General features: G+C 40.2%; 1 protein-coding gene and 1 long non-coding RNA gene across 2 annotated transcripts in view; one reads left to right on the top strand and one right to left on the bottom strand.

Moving 5' to 3' along the window:
* WNT8B (Wnt family member 8B) overlaps window positions 1–23,933 on the bottom strand; it is a 29,207-nt gene that overhangs the window by 1,914 nt on the left and 3,360 nt on the right. Inside the window, exons 2-3 of the mRNA XM_089898056.1 lie at window positions 1,687–1,720; window positions 789–927 (exon numbers count right to left, since the gene is read on the bottom strand). Coding sequence (XP_089754182.1) covers window positions 789–927; window positions 1,687–1,720 — 173 coding nt within the window. The remainder of the gene's footprint in view (window positions 1–788; window positions 928–1,686; window positions 1,721–23,933) is intronic.
* Window positions 10,379–23,933, top strand: part of LOC111172390 (uncharacterized) — a 41,163-nt gene continuing 27,608 nt past the window's right edge. The window contains exon 1 of the long non-coding RNA XR_016388148.1: window positions 10,379–23,693. This is a non-coding gene — a long non-coding RNA (uncharacterized LOC111172390). The remainder of the gene's footprint in view (window positions 23,694–23,933) is intronic.

Below are 23,933 nucleotides of genomic sequence, written 5' to 3'. Positions count from 1 at the left end.
GTTACAGCCCAAAGACATACCTTTAATACCATCATTACACCCGCCTCTCCCTGCTCCATTCTATTTCCCCACCTTTATAATGTACCTTACTCTCTTCCAGGGTCTGCTCTAGCCCTGGTGTCAGCCCTGCTCTTCTTCCTTCCCATCTTTTCAGGTCACACATTTTATGACTGAGTGGCTAGATTATTTGATATGGGTGAGATTTAGGTGGGAACGAGCCCAAGAAAGAAATGGGGGAGAATCTGAATGTCAGGTTGTAAAGAACCCATCCCCACTTCCTCCTGGAACATTGAAGTCTGAGAGGCAGGTGCTAGCTAGTCCTGAAAAGAACCACTGATTGGCAGCTCTTTCACTTCCTTGCATGGCTGCTTTTTATCTTCTCCATGGGAATCTGGGCTCCAAGTCAGTTCCCACTTGCCCTGTACCTCTCTGCTAAGCCTGCTGAAGGAAGGGGCTAAGAGGCATGAAGATTTATGACCCCTACCTACCTTATTTATATTTTGAGGAAGACTTTAGCCAGCCAGGAGACTGAGGGTGGTATAGGATTGGGGGTGAGGCAAGGTCCATTTGTTGAGCAGTGAGGGTGTTGGGGAAGAAAGAAAAAAGCTCTATAGGTAGGAAAGAGGAGCTGGAGAAGGAACAGAGAAGATGCTGGAGAGGGAGATGACCTGAGAGCAGAGACCAGCTGAGGAACAAGGGTGTAGAAGAGGCAGGGGGCCATCCCTGGAGAGTGGGGCTCTAACCTGTGGCCAGGGGGTCCAGGGAGCTGTGGCCGAGGCTTTCCTTACCACTGCGAAGGCCGCCATGGCTGGACAGCTGCAGGGCTCTCTCAGGGCAGTTCCAGCGGTCCCAGGCAAACTGGTATTTGCATTCTTCAATTCCACTCTGGGCACCAGCTGCCACGCTGCTGGAGTAGATCAAGTAAGCCTGCAGGGACACAGGGGTCAAACTTCAGACTCACAGCAACTGAACTTGTGAGGCATTTGCCCTAAAGTGGCCAAGCACCTCTTTTCCTGTGCACTCCTATCCCTCCAAAATAATGACAGAGTAAGCACTTTAAATATGCTTTTAACATCACAAATAACATCACAAATAAACTTAAGTAGAAACCTAAGCCTCAGAGAGGTGATGTAAAACAGTTTGCCCAAGGTCCCACCACTAGCAAATGTCTGAAGTAGGAATGAAAATCAGTTTCATTAGACTCTAGACCTCACTGCCTCTATTCATTATACTATTCTGTCACTCCAGAATGAGCCTCAATTACATAATTCATGAATTTTCAGCCATTTTCATCCTACTGCTAGCTTAGAAGAGAACATTTTGTAAGCTGGTAATGTCCTTAGAGATCATGTAGTACAATGCCAGCACTTGAAAGGTGGAAGACAGCCTCCCACCCTGCGCTGAGAAGGATGGGTGACTGTAGCCTGACACTGAGAAAGAAAACTTTTCTGGCTCTGGAAATTCTGGTCATAAATTCAGAGTCAGTATTCCTGAGTTCTTGTCCTGGCTCTGACACTAGTTTGCTGTGCGGTTTGGGGTGTGTCTGTAACCATTTCTGTGCCACAGTTTTTCTGCCTATAATATATACAGCATAATAAAAGATATAATAAAAGATATTGATATGTGTAGTCTTCAGTCAAGAAGCTGAGTGAAATCCAAATAAATCGAAGGAATTTTTTTTCTTACCTTTGGACCAGTCATCAGGAAATTGTTCACTGACCTGGAAGAGAGAAAAACCACAGAACATAACAGAGATACACCAATTCATTTCTGCTGCCAAGAGTTGTGAGAATTACTTCAGCAAACATGCAGGCACACCTCAGAGATATTACTGGTTTGGTTTCAGACCACTGCAGTAAAGTGAATATCACAATAAAGCCAGTCACGTGAATGTTTTGGTTTCCCAGTGCATATAAAAGTTATGTTTACACTATACTGTAGTCTGTTAAGTATGCAATAGCATCATGTCTAAAAAAATACAATGTAAGTGCCTTAATTAAAAAATACTTTATTATTAAAAGTGTTAATCGTCACCTGAGCCTTCAGCGAGTCGTAATCTCTTTGCTGACAGAGGGTTTTGCATCGATGTTATGCTGCTGACTGACCAGGGAGGTGGTTGCTGAAGGTTGGGGTGGCTGTGGCGATTTCTTAAACTAAGAGTAAATTTTGCCGAATTGATTGGCTCTTCCTTTCATGAATGATTCCTCTGTAGTAGGCAATGCTGTTTGATAGCATTTTGCCCACAGTAGAACTTCCTTCAAAACTGGAGCCGATCCTCTCAAACAGTGCCACTGCTTTATCAACTAATTTATGTAATAGTCTAAGTCCTTTGTTGTCATATCAACAATACTTACAGCCTCTTTACTATGGGTAGATTTCATCTCAAGCAACCACTTTCTTTGCTCATCCATAAGAAGCAACTTCTCATCCATTCAAGTTTTATCATGAGATTGCAGCAATTCAGTCACATCTTCAGGCTCCACTTCTAACGCTAGTTCTCTTGCTCTTTCTACCACATCTGCAGTTACTTCCTCCACTGAAGTCTTGAACTCTACAAAGTCATCCATGAAGATTGGAATCAAGCTCTTCCAAACCACTGTTAATGTTGATCTTTTGACCTCTTCCCATGAATCATGAATGTTCTTAATAATCTAGAATGGTGAGTCCTTTTCGGAAGGTTCTCAATTAACTTTGCACAGATCCATCAGAGGAATCTATCTATGGCAACTATAGCCTTATAAGATGTATTTCTTAAATAATAAGACTTGAAAGTGAAAATTACTCCTTGATTTATGGGCTGCAGAATGGATGTTGTGTTAGCAGGCATGAAAACAACATTAATCTCACTGAACATCTCCATCAGAGCTCTCAGGTAACCAGGTGCATTGTCAATGAGCAGTCATATTTTGAAAGGAATCTTTTTTTTTACCTGAGCAGTAGGTCTCAACAGTGGGCTTAAAATATTCAGTAAACCACGTTGTAAACAGATGTGCTGTCATACGGGCTTTGTTATTCCATTTATAGAGCACAGGCAGAGGAGACTTAGCATAATTCTTAAGGGCCCTAGGATTTTCAAAATGGTAAATGAACATTTGCTCCAATCTAAAGTCACTAGCTGACTTAGTCCCTAAAAGAGAGTCAGCCTGTCCTTTGAAGCTTTGAAGCCAGGCATTGACTTCTCCTCTCTAGGTATGAAAGTCCTAGATGGCATCTTCTTCCAGTAGAAGGCTGTTTCATCTACATTGAAAATCTGTTGTTTAGTTTCGCCTCCTTCATTAATTATCTTGGCTAGATCTGGAATCTGGATAACTTGCTGCAGCTTTTATATCAGCATTTGCTGTTTCCCCTTGCATTTTTATGTTATGGAGATGGCTTCTTTCCTTAAGCCTCATGAACCAACCTCTGCTAGCTTCAAACTTTTCTTCTGCAGCTTTCTCACCTCTCTCAGGCTTCATAGAATTGAAGAGAGTTAGGGCCTTGCTCTGGGTTAGGCTTTGGCTTAAGGGAACGTTGTGGTTGGTTTGATTTTCTATCCAGACCACTAAAACTTTCTCCGTATCAGCAATAAGGCTGTTTCACTTATCATTCTTGTGTTCACTGGAGTAGCACTTTAAATTTCCTTCAAGAACTTTTCCTTTGCATTCACAATGCAGCTAACTGTTTGGGGAAGAGGGCTAGCTTCCGGCCTGTCTTGGCTTTTGACATGCTTTCCTCACTAAGCTTAATAATTTCTTGCTTTTGATTGAAAGTAAGTGACCCTTGTTTTCATTTGAACACTTAGAGATCATGATGGGGTTATTAATTGGCCTAATTCCAATATTGTTGTGTCTCAGAGAATAGGGAGGCCCAAGGAGAGGGAGAGAGATGGGAATGGCTGGTGGGTGGAGCAGTCAGAACCCCCACATTTATTGTTTGCCATCTTATATGGGCATTGTTTGTGGTGCCCCCAAATAATTACAATAGTAACATCAATTTTTTTTTGGCCGCGCTGCACAGCTTGCAGGATATTAGGTCCCCGACCAGGGATTGAACCCAGGCCCATGGCATTGAAAGCAATGAGTCCTAGTCACTGGACCGCTAGGGAATTCCCACATCAAAGATCACCATGACAAATATAAAAGTAATGAAAAAGTTTGAAATATTGCAAGAATTACCAAAATGTGACACAGAAACACTAAGTGAGCAACTGCAGTTGGAAAAATGGCACCAATAGATTTGCTCAATCCAGGGTTGTCATAAACCTTCAATTTGTAAAAAATACAAGATCTGTGAAGCACAATAAAGCAAGTCTGTAATTGAGAGGAAGAAAGGGAAAATGGTTTTTCCAAGGAAAAATTTTGCATAAGGAATCTACTTAATTTAGTTTTAAAAAAAAAAGAACATGTACAAAAGGAGCTAGTATTATGCTTTGCTTGGATTTTTAAAACTTCAAATACCAAAAATGTTGGGAGTAATATTTGATCGTTATTTTGCCATGGAGTGGGAAGAGAGCTAGCATTAACTTGCTGCTGTCTACCAGACACTCTACTCTCAGTATTTTACATGTTGATGTTGTTAAATCCTTACTATCTTGGGCATTGTTATCCCTAGTTTTCAAATAGGGATTCTGAGACTCAAAAAAGTTAAATATATTGTTCAAGCTCACCCAGTTAATTAGTGATTGAAGTAAGATCTGAATCCAGGTCCATCTGACTCCACAGGACTCTGAGAAGGATAGTTCTCTAATCAGAAAGAGGTAAACAGTGGAATAACTTTCTAGGGATTGAGTCATAATTAAATTCGAAAAATAAATAATCTGATTCTGGAAAATAGTTTGGCTGTTCCTTTCAAAACTAAAAATGGACTTGCCACACTACTTAGCAGTTCCACTGTTGGGCATTTATCCCAGAGAAATGAAGACTTATTTTTACTCAGGACCTTGTATTCAGATGCTCATAGCAACTTTATTCAGAAAAACCAAAAATTGGAAACTACCCAGATGTCCTTCAAAGGGTGACTGGTTAAAAAAACTGTGGTACATCCATACCATGGAGTGCTACTCAGCAACAAAAAGGTATGAACTGTTGATACACACAAAAACTTGGACGAACCTTAAGGAAATTAAACTGAGTGATCAAAGCCAATCTCAAAAGGATACATACTGCATGATTTCATTTATGTAGCAATGGTTAAATATGTAATTATGGAGCTAAAGACTAGACTAATGGTTACCAGGGGTTAGGGATAGGGGATGGATACCACTATAAAGTGATAACACCAGACAGTCTTGCGCTTATGGTAAAGTGTCTTGATTGTGGTATGGTTTTGCAAAGCTATACATGTGGCAAAATTGCATCGAGCTATACACATACATACATATATACATACACACACAAATAAGTGTATGTGAAACTGGTTGAAGTCTGAATAAGCTTCATGGATATTGTACTATAGCTGTAAGATGTTAACACTGGGGGAGGCTGGGGAAAGGGTGTGTGGGACTTCCCTGCATGTTTCTTTGCAACCTTCTGCAAATCTATAATTATACAAAAATTTAAAATATACATACAGGGGCTTCCCTGGTGGCGCAGCGGTTGAGAGTCCGCCTGCCAATGCAGGGGACACGGGTTCGTGCCCCGGTCCGGGAAGATCCCACATGCCGCGGAGCGGCTAGACCCGTGAGCCATGGCCGCTGAGCCTGCGCGTCCGGAGCCTGTGCTCCGCAACGGGAGAGGCCACAAAAGTGAGAGGCCCGCGTACCGAAAAAAAGAAAGAAAGAAAAAAATATATATATATACACACACATACATACATACATAATCTAGAGTGCCGGAGATTTGGCAAATGGACTTCAGCATAGGCATTTGAAAATTAATCCAAATATATTACCTATTATCTTTCTTTTTCCATTATAATGGGAGAAAGTAACATGGGAATCGTTATGTATTATTCCATGAAAGTTGGTGTAACCTGCATTTCCAAAGGCCAGTAAGATGCTGGCCATCACAGAAAGTGGGTTGGAAATGAAAAAGGCTAAGAAAGTTCAGTTTCTCATCAGAGGCCAAAATAGCTTGACTGGCATCATACAGAACACACACAACACCTAAAATACAGGTAGTTTTTGACAAACAGTATCAATAAACTGAGATGCTGCCATATGAGAGAAGATGGAAAAGGTTCAGAAAGGAATATAACAGACTTTTAGAAAATCATAAAAGACTACAGAGTCTAGCAAAACCAACGCCTACTTTTTAATGCTTGGCAAGCAAAATTAAAGAAGCAGTAAATAAAAAGAAGCAGTACTCTCTTGGGGACAGTAGTACCAGCAAAGCATAAAAATAAATTCAAAATGATGTGAATGAACTCATAATTGTCAAAGCCAGTATGGGTTTGGAGATAAATTTCTGATCCTTAAAGACTAGTGTCAGACAAGTCAGCCAGTTCCTGTGCCTCAGATAAAGAAGCCTGAGCTTTCTGTGTCTCAGAGCGGCAATCTTTATGTGAGGGATAACTTTTGAAGACTTTTATACGTTACCAGGCCAGACAGAGGCTAGTTCCCATTCCACAAGACAGACAGACAGTATCAGGAAAGAAAACAAAGCAACAAAATGAAGACTGGGTGGCAGCCAAAGGAGAAAGCTTAACGGTGAGCCTGGGTCAAGAGACTTCCTTTGAGAGGACACTGAGTTGAAGTCACAGAGAGTGATGAGCAGAGATGCTAGAAGATTCTTCTTTCCTCGAAGATCCTACAGTATGTAGAGATTTGTATGATATGCTGGTATAGCCTAGTTGATTAATCAATCAGATGTAATTGAGCACTTGCCATATGACACAACTGTAGGCCTTATTTGGACAATATTCCCGTAAGTTGACTTGGGTTGTTAACCCCCGAGGTATTTGCAGATATATTTGAACCACATGGCAGGGGTTACTTGTATCCAGTATGAAGAAAAGACTCCAGTATGTCCTTGCGCTCCGCACCAAAGGAGGAGGGTCTTGTCCTTGATTAATGAGATGATGGCAAGGTGTCCTTTTGAGGAGTAAAATAGAATATGGATTACAGAAAGCCTGGTGAGTGTGTAATGTGAGGAGAGCAAAAGAGGAAAGAATTTAAGCGTTTGTATGGGTGCCACCTAGGGACAGTAATATGATTAAAGGAAAGATGCTAACAAACAGTGGAAGACAGAGACAGCTTTACAGAACATGGTCCAAGCAGCATACTACTAGACGAAGGTGCAAGCTTCCCATTCCCTATACGTACAATTGCTGATGACACTGCACAGGTTGGGTGTCAGTCAAAGGGTTTGTGTCTTTCTGGACCCTCCCAACTCTTCTCAGACCTTTTGTTAAACTCCAGACTTGCATATCCAACTATATTCCTTTTTTCTAAAGAACTAGGGTTTGAGTCCTAATTTTTTTTTTTTTTTGGCCATGCTGCACTGCACGGCTTGCAGGATCTCAGTTCCCTGAGCAGGGACTGAACCAGGGTCCCCTGCAGTGGAAGCACGGGGTCCTAACCACTGGACCACCAGGGAATTCCCCCAACTGTATTCTTGACATCTCCACTTCAATCTTTAATAGGCAGCTCAAACTTAACACGTCCAAAACTGAACTCTTGATCTTCGCTGCCACCATTTCAAACCTGCTCCTCCCATTGTCTTCCCTATCTAAGGAATGGACAGTTCTTTCTTCCATTGGCCGGACAAAAATCTTGGAGTCATCTTTGACCTTTCTTTCTCTCACATCCTGTAGTCAGTCTGTCATCAACTCCTGCCAGCTCCAGATCAAATTATATCCAGACTCTAACAGATTCCCAATACCTTCACTGCTGTCACCCTGGTCCAAGCTGTCATTATCTCATGCCTAGATTATCATTAAGGCCTGCAAACTGATCCCCTTGCTTCCACCCTTATTCTCCCGTAATCTATGCTCAAAAATGATTGGTCCCTTTAAAAAGTGATCCACTTAAACTATAGATCAAATTTTGCCACTCTCTGCTCAAAATCCTCCAGTGGTTTTTTATCTCACATAGAGTGATAGCCAAATTCTTATTGTGGTTTATAAGATCCTATACAATCTGACACCCAGTTAGGCCTCTGGCCTAATCTCCTACTACTCTCCCCTCACTTACTCTGCTCCAGCCACACTGGTCCCCTTGTTGTTCCTCCAACACACCAGGCACTCTCCAGCCTCTGGGCCATTGCACTTGCTGTCTTTTCTGCCTGGAATGCTTTTTACTCAGATAGCCACACAGCTTGTTACTTCACCTGCACTGGCCTTTTAATCAAATGTGTCATTCTCTCTGAGGTTTTCCTGGATCATCTATTTAAAAATTCCCCCACCCCTTTCTCTGCTCCATTTTTCTCCACAGCACTTTTCATCATCTGAACCCTAGGTTTTACATCTTTATTTGTATATTCTCCTTCCACTAGACTGTAAAGCTTCATTAGGCAGGTTTTTTTTTTTTTGGTCTGTTTTGTTCACCAAGTATTATCAGTGCCTTGAACAGTGCCTGAGGATAGTAAGCATTTAATAAGTATTTGTTGAATGAAAGAACAAAGGAACTCACATTTAGGGGTAGGAGCAGGAAGAAGTATCATCTGAGGAAACTCAGAAGAAACAGCAATCTAGAGAGATGGGGGAAAGGAGAGAATCCTTCATTCGTGCCCAAGGTCTTACCACCATGATTATGCAATATCTCCCAAATCTTTACCTCCAACCCTGACTTCCATCTTGAGATCCAGAGCTGCATTTCCAAATGAATGCTAGACTTCTCTCCTGGGAATGTATCAAATTGTGAGGACAGTATGTTTATTTTTTTTAATTTTAACTATTTAATATTAAAACACACTTTTCAAATAACTCCAATGCCTATTCCAAAATATTAACAATGATAATATGATATGAACACTTATGGGATATGGTTAAAACTTGCATTTTTTCTTACAAGGGAAGCACACAGCTATTAGAAAGCACTCTCAATAACAGTATAATCCTCAAAGGTTGGGGTGGGGTGGGCAATTGGTGCAAGAGACAAGAAAATAGTAGATTATCTGTGAAAAAGTCTTCCTGGAGATTGTACTTAGCCTCCCTCCCCACTCTCATGCTGGTTGAAAATCACTGTTATATTGAGAGAAAAACTCTCCTTTTTTTTTAAGAATTAAAAAAAATTTACTGTGTGTTCTTTTGAAATCAGCACAGTGAACCTAAGAAAAATAGGTAACGTAATCAAAAAGGTAAAAGCAAAAGTTAAAGAATTAGAAGACAGAAAAACAGTAGTTTTATAGAGCTGTCTTTGAAAGATAATAAAACAGCAAATCTCTAGCTAGAGTCACCAAGAAAAAGAGAAACACAAATACATACAATTAAGTTGATTCATGCAAAGAAAATACTATAAAAGGTTTCAAGGGACTTCCCTGGTGGTGCAGAGGTTACGAATCTGCCTGCCAGTGCAGGGGACACAGGTTCGAGCCCTGGTCTGGGAAGATCCCACATGCCACGGAGCAACTAAGCCCGTGCACCACAACTACTGAGCCTGCATGCCACAACTACTGAAGCCTGTGTGCCTAGAGCCCATGCTCCACAACAAGAGAAGCCCCCGCAATGAGAAGCCCGTGCACTGCAACCAAGAGTAGCTCCCGCTCGCTGCAACTAGAGAAAGCCTGCACGCAGCAATGAAGACCCAATGCAGCCAAAAATAAATAAATAAATATATTAAGAAGAAAATAGATTTCAATATATCCTTCTATTTTCTTTAAAAAATTTTAAAACTACAGATGATTTTCTAGGAAACTATTACTAAATTTGCCTTATTATGAGTCAGAAAACCTGAGAGAGGAAGTTCTAGAGCCAGAGGGTCAGTGTCCCAGCTCTGCCACTACTAGCTATGTGACCCTGGGAAGAGACTAGTCTGTGCTCAGTCACCTCAACCATAACTAATGTGGGGATGGTGTGGTAACCTCAGAGGGTTGTTGAGAGGGTCAGATGAGGTAATACTTGTATAGGACAAATGACAAACTGGGGGAAATGCTTACAATATATGACACATGAAGAGCTCTTACATATTAATAAGAACAAAACAAACACAGAACTTTAAAAAAAAATAAAGGACACAAACAACACAAATCCCAAAAGAAATAAAAATGGCCAGTAAACAAAGGAGGAGAGTATGTTTTTTTTTTTTTTTTTTTTTTTTTTTTCTGCGGTACGCGGGCCTCTCACTGCTGTGGCCTCTTCCGTTGCAGAGCACAGGCTCCGGACGCGCAGGCCCAGCGGCCACAGCCCACGGGCCCAGCCGCTCCGCGGCATGCGGGATCCTCCCGGACGGGGGCACGAACCCGCGTCCCCTGCATCGGGAGGCAGACTCCCAACCACTGCGCCACCAGGGAAGCCCAAGGAGGAGAGTATGTTTAAAAGTTAACTCATCTTCCCTGCCAAACTAGCCACTTCTCCTGACTTTACTAGTTTTTTTTTCCCCAGTCTCTCTCAATCCATTCTCAACATCCAATCAGTTATTACAACCTGTGTGTATTTTACCTTTTTTTTTTTTTTTTTTTTTTTTTTGCGGTACGTGGGCCTCTCACTGCTGTGGCCTCTCCCGTTGCGGAGCACAGGCTGCAGATGTGCAGGCTCAGCGGCCATGGCTCACGGACCCAGCCGCTCCGCGGCATGTGGGATCTTCCCGGACCAGGGCACGAACCCATGTCCCCTGCATCGGCAGGCAGACTCTCAACCACTGCACCACCAGGGAAGCCCTATTTTACCTTTATAATATTTTTCACATACCAGTTCTGTCTTTTCTTTCTCGCTACCTCGGTGACTCTCATTGTCGCAGCCTTAGTTGTGGCCTCCGACCTAGACCACTGTAGAAGCTCAGCTAATAAGACTTCTCTACATAACATTTTTTATCCCATTTAATTCAATGTAGAGTCTGTAGCTAGATCAATCTTCTGAAAGCCTGATTCCGATGTCATCCTACTCAAGAATCTTTTGTAGTTCTCCAACTCTGGACACTCAAGGCCCTCCATAATCTGACCCTACATACCTTTCCAACCTCATTTCCCATTAAATAACCCTACTTCTCCAGTGCTCTAGTCAAGCTGAACCAGTTGCTATTCGTGGAATCCATGCATTCATGCCTCTGTACCTTTGCTCATGCTGTTCTGTTAAATCTTACCTATTCTTAGTATTTTCAACCAATAGTGCTGAGACAACTGGATATCCACATACAAAAGAATGAGGTTGGATCTCTACCTCACACCATATAAAAATTAACTAAAAATGGATCATAGACCTAAATGTAAGAGCTAAAACTATAAAACTCTTAGAAGAAAATACAGGTGTAATTTTTCATGACCTGGAGTCAGGCAATATTTTTTTAGATATACCAAAAGTACACATAACCAAAGAAAACAGATAAATTGGACTGAATCAAAATTAAAATCTTTTATGCTTCAAAAGACACAGTCAGGAAAGTAAAACGACAACCCACAGAACGGGAGAAAATGTTTACAAGTCATATATCTGGTTAGACACTTGTATACAGAACATATAAAGAGCACTTACAACTAAAGAGTAAAAAGGCAAATAACCCAATTTGAAAACAGACAAAGGATCTGGATAGACATTTCTCCAAAGAAGATATACAAATGGCCACTAAGTACATGATAAGATGCTCAACATTGTTAGTCATCATGGAAATACAAATAAAAAACACAACAAGAATTCTCACCCACTAAACTAAAATTAAAAAGACTATAACAAGTGTTGTCAAGGATGTGGAGAAATCAGAACCTTCACACATTGCTGGTGGGATTAAAAAATGGCGCAGCTACTTGGAGAATAGTCTGGCAATTCCTCAAAAGGTTAAACAAGGAGTTACCATATGACCCAGCAATTCCACTCCTAGGTATTTACTCAAGAGAATTAAAAACATGTGTCCAACAAAAACTTGTACATGAGTGTTCATAGCAGCATTATTCATGATAGCCAAAAAGTAAAAACAACCCAAATGTCTATCAAATGATGAATAGATGAATAAATTGTGGTCTATTCATACAATGGAATATTATTCAGCTGTAAAAAGTAATGAAGTACTGACAAATGCTACAACATGGATGAACCTTGAAAATATCATTCTAAGTGAAAGAAGCCAGACACAAAAGGCCAAAATTATATGATTCCATTTATACAAAGTGTCCAGAACAAGCAATTCCATAGAAACTGCAAGAAGATTAGCAGTTGCCAGGGACTGAGGGATGGAAGAATGGGACGTGACTGCTAATGGATAAGGGGTTTCTTTTTAGGGTGATGAAAATGTTCTAAAATTGATTGTGGTGAGGGTTGCACAAATTTGTGAATATACTAAAACCCATTGATTTGTACACTTTAAGAGGGTAAATTTTATAATATATGAATTATATCTCTATAAATATGTTAAACACCTTACTTATTCTTAAATTAGTATCTAGCTCAAAAGCCACAGTCAGAATTTTTCAAGACTCACAGCATCATTTTTCTGCCTCACATAAAGGTTTTCCTTTATTCCCTTATAATCAACTATAAATGGAGCCTGCCTTAATTATCATTGTATCCCTTCCAGCTCCTAACATAGTTCCTTGAGCATAGCAAGTACTCTATAAAAGCAAATTAAAGGGTTTTGAAAAAATAATCGGAGGGTCATCAGAATCAACAGAAAATTCTAGGATTAAAGGGACTGAAAAAGGATTTGGGGGACTATGAGAACGAAGTTTGTGGCAAGCCTGTGTTCCCACTAATTTTCTAGCATTGTGAGCAGGTGAGCCTGCTACATTCACAGAAGATTATTCCACAAGAGCAACAGACAATGAACACTGAGCAGATGTATACAGAGGTTGATGTTATAATCAAAACTTTTAGCAAAGTCAATCTGACACGCTTAATGCTATATATAATTGTTATTGTGCTTCATAGTAATTAGGCATAAGTAGTAAGCAATTTACATAAATAACTGTAGTTAGTTTTGCTTTTACACTGCCAAATAAAAATTTTATAATTGTTTCCTCTCCTTTGGTTAGTTTTCCAGTGTATATACTGGTAACATATAAAATTTAATTTCTATCACACAAATAATAGTTAACGTTTATTGAGTATGTAAGGAACTCTCTGAGTGCTTTACCTGTAACATCGTTTTCAATTTTTATAACAACCCCATGAGGTAGGTACTGGACTACTTATTGAGTGTTTATTCTGAGAACACAAAATACTATTTTTACTGCTTTACATGTTTTAAACTCACATAATTATTACAACAATTATATGAGGTAGAAATTAGTATGTCTTGCATTTTACAGACACAGAAACTGAAACATAGAGTGGTTAGCCAGCGTCACGCAGCTAGTTAAATGGTAAAGACAGGGTTGGAACCTAGTCAGTCTGGTTCTGGAGCATGTACTCCCTTACTGCTGTGCTTTTCTGTAATCCATATTTCTCTTGCTCTTATTCCCACATACTAATCCAGGACTCCTGATCCCAAAAAGTTCTTGATAAGTATTTCCTGGAGGTCTCAGGGATGTTTTGCACACAGTCAGAAAAAGCTCAGTTAACTATCACATTGTCTCTGCTGCTTTTCTATTATTCCATTGCTCCAGCTCTTCCTTCTGCTTCATGCCTACCAGGCACCCATATCTGCCAGGCTCGGCTTTATCTACCACCACATCCCCTGGGCACATTTTGGGGGTACTGTTGCTGCTCACATTGGGTTCAACGCATAAAAAAGTAGGGATAAACAAATGTACCACACTAATGCAAGATGTTAATAATGGGGGGAATCTGTGCAGGGGAGAAGGGGAGGGGATATATGGGAACTCTGTACTTTCTGCTCTAGTTTTCTATAAACCTAAAACTTCTCCTTTAAAAAGTCTATTTTTTTTAATGTAGGGGCAAATGTCTTTTAACCCCTTTTAGAGTTTTACTTTTCCACTTGAGTATCAAAACTGCCATTTGTGTATAAGTTCTTACAGGGTTTTAGCAAAATAGTTCTTTTGTTTTTGCTTATAACAACCCCTGGGAAAGAGACTCCTAGTCACCCTCCAACCTCCTTCATTGAACTGAAACTGAGGGGCTTGCTAACAAATTCCAGTGACAAGCTTTATAGCTGGATCTTCTCAATTCCCTTCCTTTAGAGAGAATCCTCTCCTGGGAAGACTCCATAGTCACTCATTTAGATAAACCTCTGGGGCCTGAGCCTTACCAATTTTCCTGATCTGCCTATATATGCTGGATCCAAGTGGTGGACCCAGCCTGGATCCCCTTCAAAAGGTGGCCCTTTCAAAGGGTGCCATCCTTGCAAGGAAATGAGCAATTTTAAAAAGTATTAACTAGAGACTCTGTAGTGTTCTGTTCATACCTTTCTTGGGATCGGCTTTCAGGGACCTCATGCAAAAAGTGCCTTTGCCCACCCAAGAGCAGTGTGCTTAGTCTTGACACCCTGGCCATTATTGATTCACCTACCCTGGACCTCTTCCACTCCTATAATGACTCTCAAGAATAAGCACCAGTGAACTTTCTGATTTTAGGGAAGACTCTTTATTACCTTGGAAGCTACAGTTCCAGTGGCTCAAAAGCAAACACATGGAGACTAGGGTCTGACCAGATAAGCAGGATAATTTCTCAGTAAGACTCTGACTGAAGCTCTAGCCCTGCCCCTGTCCCCAGATGCCTGAAGAGGGTTACTTTGGTGTCAGCATCTCCCCAGTGGAGGAGGGTGTAAGCAACAACCACACTCCACCAATCCCCTTTAATTGTCAGGTGGCCATAGTGCCTGGCCTGGACAGGACTGGATTCTTTCCCTACCTCCTGTCTCCTACCATCTGTCTTGCTTTGGCATTCTTTTAGAGGTGTTCCATTAGTCTAGGACAGTGAAGTGCAGACTTGGAGTATGTAAAACTGGTGAAGTCTGAATGAGCTTTATGGATATTGTACTACAGTTGTAAGATGTTAACACTGGGGGAGGCTGGGGAAAGGGTGCATAGGACTTCCCTGCACATTTCTTTGCAAACTTCTGCAAATCTATAATTATGTAAAAATAAGAATGTAACATACGTACGTGTATACATAATCTGGAGTGCCGGAGAATGGACTTCATTACAGGCATTTGAAAAACAATCCAGATGTATTATTTGTAGAGCGCATGAGAATCTTCTGGGGTTTATTAAACATGAAGGCCCCCAGCTCCAGAGACTCTTGTTGGGTGGTGGTGATGGGGGAGTGGGTCAGAATCTGCATGTACACGTTCCCGAGACGGTTGTATTGCAGATGATCCTGAGAGTCCACTTTGAGAAGCACTGGTCAGTGGGAGAACAGGGAGGTGCCAACAAGCATCTGATACCTGGGTATAATTTGAGGGCCTGGGAGACTCAAATTATTGCCTCAATCTTCTGGAAAATGGCTGCTCCAACTGCAACAGTAACAAATAGGTGGACATTCTCTTCTGTTGTGTCTGGATGGAGCACCTTCTGGTTTCGGTAGTTCCCAAAGCTCTCACTGGTCACTGCCTTGAGGTGCTGAGTCTCTGATTGCACTGAGTGTTAAAACCGTGGATCTCATTCCTTCCCTGCCATTTTTTCTTGGTATTGGTGTTTTCCTGGTGATTACAGCTGCCCTGTTTATGCCCACCTTCCGCATTCCAAGGCTAAAATATCTGGGGGGGATGGAATATGCTCACAAGGATTCTGAATCTTTATCTAGACGCCCTCTGTCCTCTAAGAAACAAGCTAACTACTTTCACTCATGGAAGTCTTTAATGCCATGACTATGATTTTATATTCTTAGACGACCTCCACACTCTTGTCTTCAACCTTGAAGTGAGTCTTTACTCATTTTTTGGCCTATGCTTTTTCCTACAAGCTTCTAATGCTATTTCATTCTTCTCCCAAGTTAATTTACCAACAGTAAGAATTTGAGAGAGCAATCAGATCTCTCTCTCTCTTTCTCTTTTTCCATCAGTCATCCTGAGCTCTCACAGTAATGTTTCACTCAAAGTAACCTCTGCTGATACTGGCTCCCATCTGGGCTTGTTGGCCAAATTGTGTCCTTTTGCTTGTCTTTACTACCTTTTGCGACGACTTCTCTAATATCAACGTTAACAAGTTCCTTCCCCTTCCTTTTAAGTCCCTGCTATTCTCTTCATTACTAAATATCTTTTCAACACTTGTTAAGCAGCCATCCACACATACAGATGCATTAGTAGTTTTGAGGTTGTGGGTAACCGCTAAAGCGGAGCCCTGTGGACTTTCTGTCATTTCCCCATTGCTTCTCTGCTCTAGGGACCTTCTAAACTTGCAGCACCTCAGTGGCTGTACTCTGGCCATAATCTAACCACAATTCAAAATTCTTTGATCTAGGGCACAAACACCCACACCTTTCAACATTACATATCTTTTCTTGTGGCCTATATGGCCTCCTGAATTGCCTATTCCATACTCAACCTGATCACCAGCAAAAAATTTTCCCAGGGATCTGGGACAGGAGGGGAGGGACTTTAGATCAACCCAAATACAAATGCCACAGCTTCTCTTTTAGCTCTTGGAAAGTCTCCAAGTTTCTTTTGTTTGTTTGTCTTTTCTTACCTAACATTTGTTATCCATAGATCCATACACTCAAAATTTTAAAGCTCTCTTCACCTGATACCATTTGAAGAAATTTACTTTATTTTACCCCCTTAGGAAGTTCTAGAAAATTACAAGTTCCCATTCTCTGTTAGCTATGTCTCATTGTGGACAAGCGGTTGCAGCCATTATCCAATTAGTTGTACCCATTTCTCCCTATTGCGGGCTTTCTCCAAACTAGGGTAGCCCATGAGGCAGTCTGTAGCCCATCACCTTGTACCGTGAGTGGTGCAGCCGCCCTGGTGAGGACACATGCCTGGTTCTGTATAGTTCCATGGCATAGGACCGGGAGCACCCAGCACTATGCTATCTGCAGACTTGCTTCTCCCTTTGCATGACCAGGACGTTGTTACTGGGCTAAGTTTGTGCGCATGATTCCCTCTCCCCTCAGTATGAGAGTTCCCTCCCAGGAAAGAACTCAGTCTCACGCAGAAAGCCTTGCCGGCCAGCCTCACTAGTTTCCCAAGTGTGCCCAGATACATTTGAATCCCAGTGGTTGATATGGCTTTGATTTAAGTTAGGATTCCCTTTTTCCCTTCTGCACACATGTTTTTAAAAAGCAAAGGTTCTAAATATAATTATAACTCTCCAGAATTTGGTGTTTTCCTCTCAATGCTAAGGACTTTCGTCTCAATGCCCTCTCATCCCCTCCTTTCTTCTGCCTCCTTTCACTTTCCCCACAAGTCTTTGAATAACAGGTTTGGTTTCTCCCTGCCCTTTGAGGTCCATAGAAAGTCTTTGGGTCATGAAGCTCTAGTTGGCCTACTTCAGGAGAGACCATCGGTTTATAATAACTTTGGGTGATGGCCCAGGGAAAAGAAGAAGTGGTTGTAAATGAACATAGATACAGATCTCCATCTGGTGATTTGGCAGAGAGAGTACAGGGGAAAGGTTAAGGGGAGGGTCCAGAGTAGGGAAGCTGCTAGAAGATGCCCCAGTGAAACAACTTTCTCTTAGAATGAATGTCTGAAGGCCAGGTTTTTCACCTCATAGAGCTCATGAGATGCACTGGGCCGTGGAAAGCCCAGAGACAGCAGTTTCTGAGCAAACTTCATCGTTGACTCTAGCCTCTACAACATCAGACCCACAGAGCACACACGCACCAGCCCATACACAGAAACGTACGTACATACACAATTACGTATATAGAAAGTGAGCCTTACTAGTGACTGTGACATAATATCTCATTGGTCCAAACACTTTCACTGCCTTTGCTGACAATACCTGAGGATATTTAAGCTAGAAATAATTCACTGTACGATTAGAGTTAAGTTTAAAATGCAGCTTTTTCTAAGAGTGACCAGCATGACTAATTCTTATCCACTGTAAAGTAGAAATAATTGAAATCAGGCTCTTTCCTATTTAGTTATGGGGAGGGATTAGGAAGTAGAAGGCACAAGATAGCTGAAGTCTTGAAGGGAAGAGAAGGATTCAGAATTTCAAAGGCAAGTTTCCTCCTACTTAAAAATTTGTATTTCAGTAGATTGAATAGAACAGAGGCCAGATTACAGTGAGTAAACAGTTATGAAATGAAAGTAGCTAGTATAGATTCATTGAAGGAGTACGGAAATGAAAGGAAAGAGAGAAAGAAATGTTGCAGTGAAGATTGGGGCCAAGTGAAGGTTTTTTTCAAGATATGTATAAAAGGAAAAATTAACAAATGTGTAGTTTTGGCCATATCCCCATATCTATTTCACGGATTTAAACTCCCTCTCTTTTTTCAAGGGGAATTCAGCCCTGTAAATAATTCTCAAACTGTTTTATATAAATGTGAATTTTCTATATTATAATGCAGTGCCCCAAAATATTAGGGAAAAAAAAGTCTTGTAAACCACTTGGCAAGGAGGAAAGGAAGGAAGGAAGGAAGGAAGGAAGGAAGGAAGGAAGAAAGAAAGAAAGAAAGAAAGAAAGAAAGAAAAAGTAAGGAAGAAAGAAAAGTTAAACAGATGCCTCAGTTTTAGCAGTTGTCCTTAATATTTATATTAAAATCCCACAGTATCTCAGATCTAGCCCTTGCCAACTAAGTAGTGGCAAAGATAATATAATAGCCCAAAGACAACTGTGTGTCATGGGTCTATGCAAAACAATCTCAGGTTTCTTCCCAAGCAAATCACAGATTTTCAAGGGATAATCTTTTCCCTTGAAACTGAAAAGTCATTTGTATTTCAGGATATTTTATAGAGTGATAGGCTCTCTTTCCTTGTCCTCATTTCCTTCCTTCTTTATGTATTGTAGCAAACTCTGCTGAGAAACACTGAGATACAAAAAAGCACTTCAGCATTCAGCATGTAAATGAGGACTGTAGCTGGGAATAAGCTGTACTCATTCTCCATTCTGTGGTCTCTAAGTGAAAGCTGCTAAGGTACAGCTCAAACCACTGTTCCCAGAAAGCCTGGGGTTGCAGGAACCTCTTCCAGGATTGTTATGAAGGCAAAGAATTTTGTTTTGTTTTATGATCTTGTAACGTTGGTCCCCGTAGTGCAGCCTTTAGAAAATATTCATGTTCTCAGTTGCATTGATGGATCAGTCAATCAGTTTATATCAGGATCAAGAAGGGAGGTATGCATGGTAACTATAAAAATTATCCTACAACACAACTAGGTGACCAGTTCAAGGCAGGAAAATTGACAGGTGTTGGCACTTTGGTACCATTTTCATTACTTAATGGAACAAAATCCAAATGGATGGTAAAATTTTCTTTCCTCAATCTGACCCATTTATCAATTTCTGTTGCCTTTGCTAACCAGCCACAGCTCAAATAGAAATAAATTCAAATATTTTTTGAATAAATTTTCTCTTTTTACTCATTTGTATTCTTGATTTTTCCCCCAAGGGCAGTCATATCTATCTGTATGATGTTCCCCAAGATTCACTCTAATTACTGGCTCAAGATCTCTCAGACACAAGATTTCTTTTCCTATCATTCTTTTTCCTATTTTGAACCATGGTAGTATTTGGAAGATTTAAACAAAGAGAAATGTATGCAGTTGACAATGTTACAAGAAAGTATAGATGAAGCAAGAGGAGCTTGCAGTTGATAACTGTTGAAGCTGAGCTATGGGGGTTCATTATGTATGCTGTTCTCACTAGCTTTGTAAGAAAATGAAAATGTTCATAATATAAAATTAAACAACAGAGTGAATAATCCAAACAAAACCAATCATCTATGCAGTCTAGGCTCTACCAGATGCCTTGGATTCACATGAAGAAATGCCAGACACGATAAAATGGTTCACTATCACTATTTATTATCTTGGGTAGTATGGAAAGGAACCTTCAAAGTCTGATATGGAGAGCCTGAGTAAAGCAAAAGGACTGTGATTTATGGTAGCAAGAGAGAATTATAGTCTTGAATGAAGGGGAATTTTTCCTCATGCAGGATGGTTTAAGCTTGACCTAGTAAACATAAGAATTTCATCTATGGAGTTGCATAGAAAGATTGAACTATTGGCTCACTTACAGGGTCTTATTGAAACTACTGGCACATAGCCTCATACTGTGCTGGTACTGCAGGATGCTGAAGTTGGAAAAACATCCTATTAAGACGAGTGAGTTTGAACTGGTCAGATAAAGGTAAGTTTAAATGATACCCCTATGGTCTGATTTCTCTTGGCCTGGAGAAAACTCTGACCTTAGAAGCATACGGTGAAGTGATATGATCAATAACAAGAGCCGACAATAAAGATTGAGAAAAACAAACCATAAAAGTTTGGCTTATAATGAGGCTACAGAGTCTGTCCAAAGTGGATGGTAGTTTCTTTCAAGAGGCCCTCCGAGTATAGGTATATTTCAAATGGGAGGCAGTGGGAAACGTTATTTATGTGAACCAAGCTCAGAGTTCCCCCAACTGTTAACCCAGCATGATCTTTTACCTAGGAAGAAAAATCTGCTTTCTGAAAAATGAGGGTTTATCCTAAGAAATATTGTACTGACCTCTCTCTCTAAGCCCTATGAATTCTCCTCTGCCTTTCTGATGGAAACAGGAAAGAGCGTTTTTTTCTGTTTGCGTTTTTTTTTTTATGATGATCAACACTATACATTTATTCTACACATCTCCCCATCATGTGCTTGAATTAGGGATATTGGGAAATTTGTTTTTACCATTGGCTAGTTACTTTGCTAATCAAAAGGCGAAAGAGCTCTAAAGATTTCAAGTGTTTATTTAAAAGCTGTTATGAAATGAAATGAAATTAAAAATGATGAAATGAAGGACACCCACAATAATTCTTGAACTCCTGGAAATCCTAACAGATGCTGCAAATATAGGTCTTTATTCTTAGGAAAATATAGTCAGAACTAGCTTCCTTATGCTATACATAAACTTTTGACATCAGAGGCAGTACAGATAGTACAGAAGTTTTTGAACTGATCTCCAAACAAACGCAAACCCACTATGTTGAAAAGAACAAGTAATTTGAGATTTAGGGCAAAAGCCCTAACTTCACGCATCTAATCCAAACCAAAGAGACTGCAGATAGTTTTTGGTGGGATGAAAGGAGTGAAATAAAAATAAATTCTATGGGTAAATAAATATAAGAGACAATTTAAATAAGCTAACAGAAGAAATACATTAAAAACTAAAAATACTACCCAGGTACAAGCTTTTGTTTCTCAATGCCAGACTTCTGCATCTTTGTCAGACTAAACTGTTAATATCATTAAAAACTCCCAGAAGAATTGGAGTGCCAGACAGAGAAAGAAGTCCGGCCACAGGATGAAGGAGCATGGTCCAGTATTCTGGCTACTGAGCTACAAATCATGGGCAGAGGAAACAAACCAGAGTCTTGTCTGACACAGGATAGTTTAGTGGCTCAGAGTAGCAAGTGGTGTAGAGTCAAATTCCTGTCTCACTACTGACAAGCTGTGTGTCTTTGGCCAAGTTACATAGTGAACGCTCACTAAATGTTGGTTCACAATATTATTATTCCTGAGTATAGATTGTGTCCCAGGATATGGGGCAGAGCCGAAGCTAATCATAACTTACCCTTTCTCAGGAGTCTATAGCTATATAACAGTAAGAACTTCAGTAAACCAGGCAACTTTCTACTTTTAAGCTACAAAATGTGAAAAAGGGGAGCAGAGAACAGAGGTAGCTAATTTAACCTGGGAAGACTTCCTGGAGGAGGGACTACCTGAACTAAGTCTTTAAGGACGAGCAGATGGCAAAGTTCTGGTGGAATCTTTGGACTCTTTTAGCCAAAAAACCATTTCACCCACATGTGAGCAAATAAAATCCTTTGCAAATGTCCTGATTTATAATAATAATAATAAAATCAGCCAGCAGATTAAGAGAATTTGATCATATCAATTGGATAAAAAAAGAAAAGAATAAATGGAGCCCAGGAAAAAGGGATTTTATTAATAGTCCCAGAGAGAATTAGCATTACCCAATATAGAGCAGCATTAAACCAATTGTCCCAGCTGGGAAAAAGAAAAAAAAAAAAGTAAATTCTTTCCACGGAAGAGAGAGGATTTGGAATGAAACTCCTTTTCTTCTAGCCTTTTAAAAAATACCCCCATTTTTCTCTATATAATATCACAAAAAGGAGATCTTTCTTTGTGTCATATTATCATCTACGCACACAGAAATGAAGATGCACCACGGAGCGTCCTCCTCATTGTTTATACAAACTGGTTTTGTAAGAAAAGCTGTAATGAAGTGTCTCCTCCCAGACCTCACAGCCTTTGTAAATGATAATAATAATTATTGTATTAATATTATTATCTATGGCAAGAGATATAGAGACACTGAAAGGAAAAATGCAGGGCTCCACTATTGAGAAATCAATGACAAAATGGGAAAGAAATTTCAGTGATCATGTCTCAAGCCCTTAGAGGGACTTCCTACGGTGCAGCTGCCAACCTGATCCACCTCCGAGTTACTCCACGAATACCAAGCCTTTTTTTTACGGACTATAAACTTTTTTTTATTGAGAAGGGAAGCGATTAGGTATGTGAATCTTTTATATTGGCATATTATTTTCCTAATTTCAAAGCAATTTCACACACCTTACTTTTTATTTCCCCAACTTTGCAGATTCCCAACCTCTGTGAGGATGAGAATCCCTTTTTAATCTGACAAAGTTTAGTGGATTCTCACCTGTTCTTTTTTTATCTGTCAGTGGGAAGAACTCAACAAAAACTTAATATAACAACAAATTACCATGAATTCAATAATTTTTAAATGAGTGTGTATTTTATTGTTCATAATATATGTGAAAAATAGTTTCACATGTATGCAGACAATAATAAACTATAGATGATGCTTGGTGAGAACATGGACTCATCCCCCCCCCGCCCCCACCACCACACACACATGGTAATTGAAGTGCTTGCTAATCAGGGGTTCTGCATGTCATTATCAGATGAAATTTCAAGAGCCATAGAAAGGTTACCCTAAAAATGTACCTGGAGAGAACGAAGGAATTATGTATATCAAAAGCTGCCTTAAAACCCAGAGATTTCAGATAAATTCTTGCTCTACTGCAGAAGGGAGAATGACCCTATTTAACTCCTTTGGAAAGAAGGAGAGGCAGTGATCTCTGTTAAAGAATGAGGACAGAGCCAGCGTTAACCTCTATGTCCCAGTGCATCTTTCTGATTTGGTGATTGAGTGGAGCAGAGAGAGAGAGAAATGGATAGAACTGAGCAAGACCCAGTATCATTGTGAGACATCATTGGGAGTAAAATAAAGGTAAGAGTTAAGGAAAAACATGTTCTAGGCCTGTTCATGCCAGATAAGAAAGTATATTGGAAGTGAAAAGTCAAATTGGTTTATCTCTGGCCACCATTACAACTGTCTCCATCTGCTTGACTGTATCATGCATTCATGCGTTCCCATTCTCTCTCTTGTTTTTTTTTTTTTGTTGTTGTTGTTTGTTTTGTTTGTTTGTTGGAGCCATTAGGATTAAGAAAAACAAATTCAAAGGAAAGATTTTTCTCAAGTTACTAAAGGGAATTATCCCCAGAAGTATCCCAACAAGAAGAAACTGTGGAGAATTCTTCCCCCCCACCAACTCCCACCCAATTATCTTGTACTGAGATACCTAGTAAAACTGCATGTTGTAGGTGAATGTCATCTTTATTCTCTCCTTTTCAAGCCCAGGAATTTCTGTTGATGGACTCTTTTAGACAGTAATTTCAGGAAAGCCTACAATTGAACAGCCAAGCAGAAATTGTGGTTCTATATTTGTTAAATGCTTTTGAGGTCCTCACATAAAAGGTTGATAATGAAGTATTAAGAGAAACTCTGAAAGGCTGCGGTTGGTCAAATTTCTCTGCATGGCACAAAGGGGAGGATGACCTTAT

The sequence above is a fragment of the Delphinapterus leucas genome, chromosome 16, assembly GCF_059928025.1.
Source record: "Delphinapterus leucas isolate spDelLeu-1000000601 "Yukka" chromosome 16, BTC_Dleu_Yukka2, whole genome shotgun sequence".
NCBI classification, from domain to species: domain Eukaryota; kingdom Metazoa; phylum Chordata; class Mammalia; order Artiodactyla; family Monodontidae; genus Delphinapterus; species Delphinapterus leucas.
This window is presented reverse-complemented; position numbering and strand designations above follow the sequence as displayed.